A 13,245-nucleotide genomic window follows, 5' to 3' on the forward strand; every position below is an offset into this window, starting at 1 on the left:
CATGTTGTGTAAGATAATACACGTGTACATGATGTCGGTGATATTTTTCACGTACCACAGCCGAGACGGGGCCTTCACAATGTTGAATCGGGCTTGAAGGACCCCAAATGCTCTTTCGACATCTTTCCGCGCGGACTCTTGACGTTGCGCAAAAAGAACCCGTCTCGGGTTTTGCCGGTTGTTGAACGTCTTCACGAAAGTCGACCATCTTGTGTGTATTTATAGATGATTTTGTGGAAAAAAATTTAAAAAAAATACAGAAAAACAGACAAAAAAACGGTTATTTTTTTGGGATTGTGAATAAATATATATATTTTTTGGTATTATTTTCGATTTAAAAAATGATTTTCCAACGGATATGCCGTTGGCCAATCAGAACGCGCCACGTCGCCTGCTCGCTGGCACGGACGTGCTCGATGCATCGAGCAGCGCCGTGCCAGTGGCGGACAACGTCTCCGTGCCGCTGGCACGGACGGACGGACGGCTGCATGCTCGCGGATGTGGATGCACTTAGAGAAAAATGATTGTAGTCGCAATCAAGTGGTCAATCTATGTAATAAATATTCAACTTATGTATTACTCCTACCTACCAATAACAAATACTCTAAGGTCGGTTTCCAAAATAAAATAATGTCAAGATCCAATCTAAGACTGAGTTGTGAGATTATTTTAGTTATAATTATCCTATGATTATTCATCTAGGATTGAGTTGTGAGATATGTCTAATTATCCCATGATTATTCATCTAAGATTGAGTTTTGGGGTTGAATCTCATGAAACAAACACTCTACAAATTTAATCCTGAATACAATTTTATAAACTGAACACTCTCTTAAATATATTAATTTGATGGACAGTTGATGACTTATATAAAACATTACATTTATTTAATATAGGAAACATGGTAATGAAAGCTTATTGTTTAATGGCTGGTCCTTACTCGTAATTTGCGTTTACTAAAGAAGGTGAATCAAGTTGTTGAGTTGCATTACTTAATTAAGTCTTTAATGACAAGTGATTAACAAAACAGCTGCACTTCGTTGTGACCGATGGAATACTAAGAACAAGCAGAGGGTATTTCCGTCATTTCGACTAGTTGGAAATTCGAAGCTCTATTTAACCCAGACAAAAGGCAATGTCTATTCTATTTCCGTCTCTCTCAAATGCATCACCTCTAACCCTCTATGTGATTTTACTGTATAAAAATTACGAGTAGAGAGAAAATAAATGCTTCACTAGTCTATACGTTTAATGAATTTTACAAAAAAATTACCACTACTATTATTTTCTCCGTCTGCGAGAATATGAGTCTCATTTTTTTCTATTTTTGTTCATCTACTAATAGAAGTCTCATTCATTTTTATTATAAATGGTATTAGACTCACGTTCCACTAATTCGTTCTCCTCACATTTCATTTAAAACAAATACAGTAATACTATCAAATTTTCTTAAAATCCTTGACGTAAAGAAATGAAATTCGTATTCGCGGACGGAAGAAGTATATTATCACATTCTATTCTAATGTACTCTATAGTTTTAGAAATCAGCTGAAAAAATGATAAAGATGAAATTTTTAGTAAAATTATAGTCTAATAATAATAAATAAAATGATGCTGTCTAATAATAATAAAAATAAAAAACTCCTAGTTTCGTTGGATTATATCATTATTTAGTTGAATTAATATATTCTGTTCAGACCATTTTAAAATTATATTCCACCAGTAGTATTTGGCACGAATAAAAATTTGATAAATCCATAATTATTCCCCAATTCAGCCTTGATAAAAAACGAATTCCCAGCAAATCCTTCCAATTTCCACCCATCATTCATCCCCTCTTTTCTTAATCCCACTTCAACTCAACACCAAATTCAGACATCCACATTTCTTAATCTCTCTCTCTACAGAGAGGTTCAAGAGGGAGGAAAACAGATGAGACTGCATCCTGCAGCTGGAAACCAATCGACCCACTAAGAAGAAGAGAAACAAAGCGTAGTTCCATGCTAAAATGAAGCTTCTGCACAGCGCCAGAAACAGCAATCCATACAAAAAATCCTGCTACAAGTTGTTCAAATATGCCCTCTGGCTCTCAATCTCCCTCTACTTCCTCTCCTCCTTCCTCATCACCCGCCACACGACCACCATTTCCACCACCACCATCTCCCGCTCCAAACCCTCCCGCGCTCTCATGGCCGAAAACCCCCATCTCGATTCCTCCGCCCACGGCAAATTCAATGGGATGAGAATCTATGTTTACGATTTGCCGCCGCAATTCAACAGCGACTGGCTTAAGAACGAGCGATGCAGCCGCCACCTGTTCGCGGCGGAGGTGGCCATTCACCGGGCTTTATTGAGCAGCGAGGTAAGGACGTTCGACCCGTGGCAGGCGGACTTATTCTTCGTCCCTGTTTACGTCTCATGCAATTTCAGCGAGGTCAACGGCTTCCCCGCCATCGGCCATGCCCGCGCTCTCATCGCCTCTGCAATTCAATACCTCTCCTCCGACCTCCCCTTCTGGAACCGCTCCCGAGGCTCCGACCACGTCTTCGTCGCCTCTCATGATTTCGGCTCCTGCTTCCACTCTATGGTACTACCATTACCATTTATACCTTCCTAATTCTGTAAATTTATCTCGATTGTTACTAATTTTGATTGATTTCATTTGTAGGAGGATATGGCGATTTCGGAGGGGATACCGGAATTTCTGAGAAATTCGATAATTTTACAAACGTTTGGTGTCAAAGATAAGCATCCGTGTCAAGAGGTGGAGAACGTGGTGGTGCCGCCGTACATATCGCCGGAGAGCGTGGCCACCACTCTAGAGGCGTCGCCGGTGACCGGCCACCGCGACATTTTCGCGTTTTTCAGGGGTAAAATGGAGGTCCACCCCAAAAATGTCAGCGGTCGCTACTACAGCAAGTAAAATCCTTCACTCAATTAAATTAGCTTTTTCATTTTTCGCTTTGGTTTGCCTTCGAAATGACGTAAGTACCCCTTCTCCGGCAGGCGCGTGCGTACCACGATACTTCGAAGGTATGGGAACGACCGTAGATTCTACCTCCGGCGGCATAGGTTTGCCGGATATCAATCGGAGATCGCGAGGTCCAAGTTTTGCCTGTGCCCGCTCGGGTGGGCCCCGTGGAGCCCGAGGCTGGTGGAGTCCGTCGCGCTTGGCTGTGTGCCGGTGATCATAGCGGATGGGATCCGGCTGCCGTTCCCTTCCGCCGTGCCGTGGGCGGAGATCAGCCTCACGGTGGCAGAGGCTGACGTGGGCAAGCTCGGTGGCATACTCGCCCACGTGGCGGAGACCAACCTAACTGCTATACAGCGGAACCTGGGGGACCCGCGGGTGAGGAAGGCGTTGCTGTTTGATGACACTGTATCGGAAGGCGACGCCACGTGGCAGGTTCTGATTGCATTATCCGGAAAGCTAGATAGGTCCCACCGGGGTTAGAACCGAATGAAGAGCTGCCGCGTGGCGCTGCTGTAGGGAACAAAGTTCTCGCTTTTTTGGGCTGAAGTTGATGCGTTGGAAAACACACAGTAGTGGGAGACAGCTGGAATATTTAATTGGTTTATGCGTTGGCGGGAATATTTTTCCCTACCGGGTGGGCCCCGGTGTGCGCTGGGCGATGTTGTACATCTGAGGTGGAATGGTGGTACTTGGCGCAGAGAGTGCTGTACATTTGATAATGTGTGCACAATTATTTGATAGAAGGGTTAAATTTTGGAGGGAGATGGGATCACATGTGGGTGGGGGATCCAGTTTGGTGTACAAAATATGGTGACCTGATTTAGAGTCCTTATTCGTTTGTTCTTTTTGGAATTATGGTAATAATGTGGGCGAATTGAATTCATTTGCTGCCACAGTGTGGCCCGTGGCCGAGGTTTCATTTTTTTTGGATCGTCCCACTAATTTCCGTAATTGTAGGTTATATAGTGAAATGTGGTAGTAATTCAAATTACCATAATCATTTCAGTTATATTTTAAAATAGGCAAGGAATAAAATTGGTTGTCATTTATGGCTTGTCACTAGTTAAATAGGTGGAAAGTTTTGGAATAGAGTGGGAACATGATATGGAGAAATGAGGCGAGTTGGTGATATAGAGAGAGGAGGAGTGGTGGTGGGATGTGTCAGAGGTGTTTGTATTGAAAAAGTGGAGTCACGGGGAGGATAATAATACCAAAACGACACTGCTCAGTGCCCTATGCTATGCCTATGCTTGCATTTTCAAGATGCTTTTTTCAATAAAATAACTATTCACGTCTGACAAAATCAACCGTTGGAATCTCAGTTTTTAATTTTAAAATTTCAAACAAGTTGTCAATTGAACTGGGCAACAAGCCTGCTGCAACTAAAACTCGCGAATCTTAGTTGTGAAGCTGTATTGAATAAATAGATTGCCCATTCAATCGTTTTACATATTAATCTCTATTTTTCTATTGATCGGAGAATAACCAAGCCACAATCTTGATTTATTGTTTTATAATATTGTGGATAACCTGCAATCGCTTGCATATTGAGTAAATAATATGCTTGACTTAGTGTGAAATATGATTGTGTGACAGTTTTAGCTCAATAATCATTAAGATAGTAGTAGTATTTATATATTTTGAATTGTTTCTTTTATTCGGTTGAAGTTGTCACAAGGATTATATTAATAAACTGATTCTGTTTATTCACCACAGATATTTTGAATGTTGTATCATACGCACTGTGCGGTATATCATCTTCAGTTATGAAATGTGCTTTTTATTAACCCCCTAAAATTACAACTAATACAAATTCGATTTATTAAATTTAAATAAATGAATGAGTTATCAGGCTAAAACTATGACAAAATCACAATCCATATCATATTACATCAAGGTAATTTTATTTAATGTAGGTATTAGGCTGTTATAACTCCAAATGAGATTGAAATTGAGTTCTGCTTAAAATTACATCTAATTTTCAAAAACTACTATGAGATACTTGACGTTCGATTCCCAAATGTGTCAATTTTCTTCTAGTTCCAAATGACACCCACTAACAAATTCAACTTTCCATGCTATGATTAACGAAGTTTATGTGTTAATATAATAATATTGATGATAAACATGAAATCTCAAATTTTAAAGTGTATAATTGTATCAAATTTATTCGACAAAAAAAATCGTATTTAAAAAAAGAATAATTCGGTGTGATGATCTTTTAAAGATCAATATTTTATGCACAATTAAACCAATCATATACTTAAAAGTTAAAACAGATAATGTGAAATTAAATCCCTTCCGAACATACATTACTGCTACTAATCTTACCTATATAACGTATTCTACGTCAAGTTTTAACAGGCCATATACCAATTTGGTTTAAATTATGTATGTAGGCTGTTCACTGTTGTAACTTATAGGCTTATAATCTCCAGGGAAAAGGGTAAATGAAGAGGTAAAGATAAATAACTACCATATTTACCTTTCTTGATAAAATTTCATGTAACAATAGAAAATGTATTTGGGGAGATATTATACTTTCTTTCATTTTGAGAAGGTATCTTTACCTATTCTTGGAAGAAAATGTAAAAAATTAGTTATTTTTGTTTGTCTTTTTAATTTACCTTATTCTCTTAGAGTCAGTCCATTACTTTTTAAGAATGTATAATTACCTTTTTTAGAAGGTAAATGAGAAATATACCTTCTCAACTTACCTTTCTACTCGGAGATGCTCTAAAATTTGAATTGGTCTCAGTCGTTTTCCAATGGGGACAATATATTCTTCTTCTTTTTTTTTATATTGAAACTTCTCTGTACTAAATACCTTTTACATTAGATCAAAGTTAATGAATACAGAAGTTTTGACTAGTCAAATGTGTGTGATCATTTTGAGATGTATAGATCTCAATTTTCAATAAATATGTAGCTTGCAATTTTCTGCTTGATCTTCACCGCCTTTGGTCCACGCAAGTTTAAATTATTTAATTTCTAATTTGTGAATTCAGTACCAGTCAGTAGGAAGAATATCATAACATTGCAATTTTAATTGTGGTCCTTTTTATTCAATTTGTATCTAATTTAGATCTTTGCCACAAGTTCAAACCTTGAAGTTTATAAAAACAATACTTTGCAACCTAATGCTAATGCTAATGCTACATTATAACTATCATAACAGAGAAAGTCATATACACTATATGCTAGCCGATACACATAAACCCCACAAATTTTATTTTTTAATGATTTTGTAAATATTTTTCTATGGCATTAGCACAAGAGGTAAACATTCGATTTCAATTTATTTATTAGCCCAAATAGATCGAATTGAATGATCAAAATTTTTAGAAATGTATGGCCAAACCAAAACTGAATAAAATATCCAAAAAAAAACTAAAATCTGGAAATAAAAAAAATCGATATTCTAGTACTTAGAGAAAAATATGTATCATATCAAGCAACCTATCTAAACAATTAGGTACATATTTTAACATTTGATTACCATACATCATTATTTAAAAATATCTATATTAATTCACTCATATAATATTACGAATTTTTATTTTTTTCACAATTGTCACATCCATATTCAAGACAACATAAAATTATTAATAATCGTAATTCTGTTGTAATGTTATGAAAAATCATCGGAGAAAATTTATTTGTTTGTTTTAGGTATATTAATATAAGTAGTAGTACATATAAAATACATAAAACATTATTTTTATTTTTATATACCCTTACTGAATCGGACCCAACCAATATTAATTTTAGCTATTTTGCTCAATTATAAGTTAAATATGAATACCTGATTTTTTCCTTCAAAAAACCAAAATGAATACCTGATTTTATGCTTCATAATCGTAGCTAACAATAGAAATCTAACTGGGCTTTATTAGTATTTTGGGCAAACACTACTTTTGTAGAACCACAACTACTTCAAAAAGGTCAATGCATATGGTCATATGTTATAACGAGAAAAAGAAGTAAATTTACTTCCTTCGTCCAAACTAAGAAAGAAATTATTCTCTCCTATTTTATTTTATCGTTATTCAATATATTTAACACAATTTCTTAATGTGTGAGCAGGGGTGGCGAAATGGGTTACCCGCAGGTATCCGCACCCGATAAGTCGAGTACTCGTACCTGATTTTAGCAAAATTTATTGTCCCAATACCCGCCCCGCAACATATCGGGATTGCCCGATACCCAACATTGCGGATACCCGTACCCGACCCAAATCCCTTATAGAAAATTTGAAAACCCTAATATCCGACAATGTTCCCTAATTTACTTTATTAATATCGATGGTAAGCTTTGAATAGATTGAAAATAAAAGTGAGAGGACACTCTATAACTAGTTCTGGTGAGTTTCAATTGTATGTTCGTTGGAATATAAAAATGTTTCAAAAGAACTCTTAGAACTCTTAGATTCTAATATAAAGTATTAAAGGATGGTATATGGCTAATACTAATAATATCAGATATTATCGGGATTAGCGGGTATATCCGCTACCCGCAAACCTCTAAAACACACTACCCGATCCCGCCCTGTTTCCCGTAATCGTCGGGTAGCGGATTGAAATGGAAATTTCCCATTACCCGCTACCCATTTTGCCACCCCTCATAGAAAGGAGTATTTTGGTAATTTAACAGGGGCGATGAACAAAAAAAAGAACACTCAATTATGTTGATGATAGTTTAGTATGTTAATCAAATTCGCTTGACATTATAATAATTAATAAGAGTGATTCTATGCATATCATATTTTTAGAGTGAACTTTAAATTAGGTCCTTGGTCTCTTTGTTTATTTAAAAAAAATACTTCCTCCGTCCCATAAGAATATGCATTTTTTCCTTTTTAGTCCGTCCCATAAGAATATGCACTTTCCAATTTTGAAAACTCTTTTTTCTCTAATGTGGTGGGACCAATTTCCCATTAACAATACTTTAATTACTTTTTCTCTATACCTCTCTCTTACTTTACTAATTTTGCAAGATCCGTGCCGATACCAAAATGCATATTCTTTGGGGACGGAGGGAGTATATTCTTCTCGTTTTCTCATTTTTTTTATTTTCCCCTAGTAAGTAGAGTACATTGTTTAGTAACCAATTTCGTGTGGCATTATATACATATAATTTATTCTCTAAAGTGAACTTCAAATTATTGAACGATCCAATGGGTCAGTTAGATAATTTGATACAAAACTCTGATAATAATATAGTTTGGTTACATTATATATTCGCCGTGAATGGAAAGTGGGCCTAGTAATGTTTTGGAGAAAAAAATAGTCTCGTGTGACCTTAGCTGCTTAGAGTATTTAAGAAACGAATATGTAGCACAAATAAGCCCAGTTTACGACGCGAATATATCTATTAAATAAAATTTTATTTATTACTCCCTCCGTCCCAGTTTAGGAGTGCAATTTAGTTAGGGCATATGTTTTAAGAAATTGTTGGGGGTGTAATAATTGAAGTGAGGTAGTGGAAAGTGAGACCATTTTAACTTTTTGTATGTTTAAAATTTTGTTTTATTTTATTTTTATGAAAGTAATGACATTTGAGTGTACATTTCATCAACAATGAGGTTAAATTTTATGTTCAAATATGATGAATTCTAAATGGAACTCTTAAATTGGAACGGACGAAAATGACAAAACAAGACTCTTAAACTGGAACGGAGGGAGTATTTAGAATGTCGTTGTGAACATGCCCTACATAATCCGTTATTTCCCTAAGTCAGTCGATTGTATGGTCATAAATACTGTTGTCGCAACTTGTACATGTGCATTCATAATATCATTTCTCTATTTACATTATAATAGGTCAAAAATATTGTTCATATATGCAAGAAGTAGTTTAGAAGGTCTTAATTTATTTTATTAATTAATTAAACTTGCCTAAAAGGAGTACTTGAAATATGGTGATTGTTATCGAGTTAAATATAAAAAGTTCAACGTTAATTATTTCTAAACCTTTTTATCACCGAATCTTTAATTTCTAAATATATACTGCTATAATATCCCTAGAAACCTAAAAATTAATGCAATAGTTTATTAATGAGATTATCATCATTTATCACATAATAACAAATATATTTGAATCCAACAAGACTGCATAATACATTGATATGATGCCTCCAAATTTAAAAAGATTTTGTAACATACAATTGCACATAATAAAGATACATGAAGTAGTAGTAACATTTAGACTTATAAGCATTCTGGTGTAAGTTTGTGGTCCCTTTTGGGATCCCTACAATAGTCATACACCTTGTAATTATGGTTGACAAAGGCAAGCGCCGCCCTCTGCTGGTTGCTCAGCCCCCCGGACCCCCCCGGAGAGCCAGAAATGGGGCGGCACCCGCCACCACCACCGCCTTCACAGCCGTCGATTTTGAAGTTGTTGTATTTAGCAATGAAGGGCTGATAAGTGTAATCAGCCTTGTATCTTCCATTGTCTGTTGCCCAAGAAGAGGCATCCCAAATAGATCCATAGAGCCACATCGGTCTCAATGGAAACGTCTCATCACTTTTTCTAGGGTACCTTCTTATTGGCACATCATCCACATAAAATCTACAATCATGCAATCAAACAATTTAATTATATAAACATCACTTTTGGCAATTTAGGCACGTAACAAAAAGCCAATGGTTATATAATTTGTCATAAATTGATTTCATCCCACCATATGGGATAATGTTTCATTGATCATTTTGTACATGTGCATAACATTTAGTACAAATTATATTGAAATACAATAGTAGTACGACTAATTAACATTAGCAAAAGTCATGATCAAGATTTGTTAGGTATTGTCGCATTATGCAAATAATTAAAAGGTGCAGAAAGTAACAATATAGAAGGTGAAATATAAATTTGGAATTTTGTGATGCAAGATTATTTACCCAACTCCACACTCACATGATTTGTGATGGATTCCATAGAATGGCATAGTTGTGAAAATCCTTGGTGGGGTCGAACCAAAGATGGAATTTAATCTCTCTTCCAATAATTGTGCCATCCCCACTCCCTCTTATGTATACATTTGTCTGTAACACATAGGGCTCATTCTCTGGGGTTCCAAGAAATTCTATGTCAATCTCATCATGGTTACCTGGGTGCTCTTCGTTGTTTGACATCTGTCACAAAATCGACGCGTTACTTAGATTCGATATATTTAATCGGGTGTAGCATGTATTAGACTATAACACAATTAGTAACTTCAGTCACACACATGTAATGTATACTAAATGAGAGTGTGTTCTTACATAGAGAGACGTGATCACTCCGGCTGTATAACCCGGTTGGAGCTTAATGGCAGCTCCAAAATAGCATGAAGAGTAAGAGTTAATCGATTTGAACCCGCTTCCTACAACCGAAAGACTACATCACTAGCCCGATCAATGAGTATTACAAGACTACACGTAAGATAATATTTTATTACACGTATATCATTAAGATATTATCACATGGTGTACTACATATACATATTCTATAGAATTTCTCATGATAAGGTATCGAAGTAAACATGCCAAATGTTGCAGTACACGTAGAACAACTAGTATGATACAATACAAAACACGAGAAGTGAGTGTACCTGAACTTCGGTCGAGCCAAATAGCGAGCAAACCATGGTCCAAAGATTGGTGTTGACGACCCCAAAGGTTAGTGAAACCTTGGTTGAACCCTATGGAGCCAACTCTTGAGCTAGGGTAGTAGCCGGGTGAAGGTGGAGCTTGAGCATTGTTGCTTAATGGGAAGATTGAAAAGATGAAGATGATGATAGAAATTAGGAGAGCCATATGTTTCGGAGGAGACACTGCAGATTGAAGTGATGAGTGAGCTTATTTTGTTTAGGGAAAATAGAGTGTTATAAATAGCAATATAGAATGAGGAGAGAGCCCCACAATAGAGAAATTGGAGTTATGGGTTTGAAAAAGAGACAAAAGTAAAGAAACACTTGTGACACTTGTATTATAAAAGAAATGTTGTGTCCCTATGTACAATCGATTTTTCAATCATTATATGAGTAATTGTATCTTTTCTAATATTTTAAACAATAAAGGCTAAAAGTGGTCCTAAACATATGACGATTTTACGATTTTGGTCCATAGTATTATCTTTTGAATTGTTTGGTCCTGAACAAATAAAAATGGACCGGATTTGGTCTATTTTTTACGGAACCGTTTATTTTTAATGGTCGACGCACCCTTGGTATCCATCTCCGCCCTCAAAAGCCGCATCGGAGCCCTAACCTCCATCCCTTCCGGCCTCCAGCTCCTCCTTAACAATTAATGTATCCTCAATGATCACCAAACCCTAATCATCGGCCAATCCGACCGGCAATCCCAATTTTTTGAAACCGTATTTTGCGATTCTAGTATCAAATTAGAGCAAGATCGAGGCTTTACTCGATGCCGTTCGGATGGATTTGGGAAGTTTCGGGTCGGGTCGTTGTTGAAAGGGGCGGCGACGAAGGCGGGGCAGAAAAAAACAAACAATTTTGATGCTTGCAGGGATATGAGTGGGCAGAGGCTGCGGCATGTGAACGCTGAGAAGAAGCTGGAGGAGTGGATGGCGGAGGAGAGGAAGTTGGCCGTTAAAAATAAACGGTTCTGCCAAAAATGGACTAAATCCGGTAAATTTTTATTTGTTCGGGACCAAGCAATTCAAAAGATAATGTTCATGACCAAAATCGTAAAATCGTCATATGTTTAGGACCACTTTTAACATTTACTCTGTTTTAAATTTTATGATTTTTCTCGATTTTAAATTGCTTTATTTTTTTTCATTTTTTTTCGCCTTTGCTATATTTTAGATGGATGTATCGACTCAATTATTATTGAATGAGGCTTTTTATTTATTTAGTAATGGATATATATGTGATAAAGTAGGGATAATAAGTGGTGGTGGTCGTTGATATATCACGATAGATTATATTCTTGTGACTTTACAGAAACTTGGGAGTATTCATGAATATTGTATAATAATTTAACCCAAGGTTAGGACATCGCACCTTTGTCGCACTCTTCGACTAGAATGTGTGTCTTTATTTCATTTGGATATAAATATTACTACATGAATGTGTTTCTCTGCATATATGTGAATTGAATTTTCGATGAATATGTTTGGGAATCACCCAATCTCTTTATTTTATAAACTGAAAATTTTAAGGCACGGTGACTATATAAAAACGCAATTATATAATTTTGAAACACATTGAAAACAAAATAAAAATATGAAGAAAATGGTACTCCCTCTGTCCAAAGAAAGATGAGTCGCTTCTTTTTGGACTCGTTTTGAAAAAAGTGTAATAAATAGTTAAAGTGAATGAATAGTAAATTAAAAGCGAGGATAATATAAATAAGAGTATTCTCTATATTATTCTCGCATTTAATTACTACTAATCCACTTTAACTATTTATTATGATTTTTTCAAAACGAGTTAATGAAAGAAGCGACTCAACTTTTTCTGGACAGAGGAATACGACATTATATTGAATTGGATTGGCTTTTTCTAAGCACAATCTTTTTATAGGCTTCAATTATTACACAAAGAAACATTATGGAGCATATTTTTGTACAGACATATTGATCTTGTTTTCATTATACAAAGAAACATTATCGAGCATCAATTGTTTTTTGTATGCATAGTCAAATTTGGGCTATCTAGTATTTATCAGCTACATAGGTTGTGAATTGCACAGTCCGAACCAATCACCCCTTCAGACCATCCACAACGCGTCCCGCGCCGGGCTCGCGTCTCGTCTCGGAGAGACGGGTCCCCCGCGGGACGCATTGCAGCGTACATCCCGTCCCTAGCCCGCGCCCGTCTCGTCCCGTAGCCCGTCTCGGCGAGACACGGGACGAGATGTCCCGCCACGCGCCAGGGACACGTGGCTCGTCCCCATGCGTGCGTGACGCCCACTCGCTGGCCCGCGAGTGGGCGTCGTTACGCTGACGCAATAATTCAATTTTTTTTTATAAAAATCGAATTTTTTAAAAAAATACTTTTTATTTATAAAAATTGTTTTTATATTTAAAAACAATTTTTACAAATAAATGAATACAAGAAATTCGTGATAGCCCATATATATTTGATGGGCTTGCGAATTTATGAAACTCATTCTTGGTTGTCTCTCTTTTATAGAGACATCCTTGAATGTTTTATGTTCCACTTTCAATGTGGGACAAACTCATTCTTGGTTGTCTCTCTTTTATAGAGACATCCTTGAATGTTTTATGTTCCACTTTCGATGTGGGACAAACTC

At 36.4% G+C, this 13,245-nt stretch overlaps 2 protein-coding genes across 2 annotated transcripts; one reads left to right on the plus strand and one right to left on the minus strand.

The window, feature by feature from the left end:
• The first annotated feature begins 1,747 nt into the window (after positions 1-1,747).
• Positions 1,748-4,019, plus strand: LOC121762400 (probable glucuronoxylan glucuronosyltransferase IRX7). The gene is made up of 3 exons (XM_042158274.1): positions 1,748-2,587; positions 2,669-2,919; positions 3,007-4,019. Exons 1-3 carry the CDS (start codon positions 2,009-2,011, stop codon positions 3,452-3,454), a joined length of 1,278 nt encoding a protein of 425 aa, XP_042014208.1. The 5' UTR covers positions 1,748-2,008; the 3' UTR covers positions 3,455-4,019.
• A 5,026-nt stretch (positions 4,020-9,045) lies between these two features.
• On the minus strand, positions 9,046-10,889 carry LOC121760244 (probable xyloglucan endotransglucosylase/hydrolase protein 32). Its single transcript, XM_042155890.1, has 4 exons — positions 10,572-10,889; positions 10,243-10,343; positions 9,896-10,113; positions 9,046-9,547 (listed from the first exon to the last, which is right to left on the minus strand). Exons 1-4 carry the CDS (start codon positions 10,774-10,776, stop codon positions 9,184-9,186), a joined length of 888 nt encoding a protein of 295 aa, XP_042011824.1. The 5' UTR covers positions 10,777-10,889; the 3' UTR covers positions 9,046-9,183.
• Between the last annotated feature and the right edge of the window lie 2,356 nt (positions 10,890-13,245).

This window comes from Salvia splendens, chromosome 13, assembly GCF_004379255.2.
Source record: "Salvia splendens isolate huo1 chromosome 13, SspV2, whole genome shotgun sequence".
In the NCBI taxonomy this organism is placed as follows: domain Eukaryota; kingdom Viridiplantae; phylum Streptophyta; class Magnoliopsida; order Lamiales; family Lamiaceae; genus Salvia; species Salvia splendens.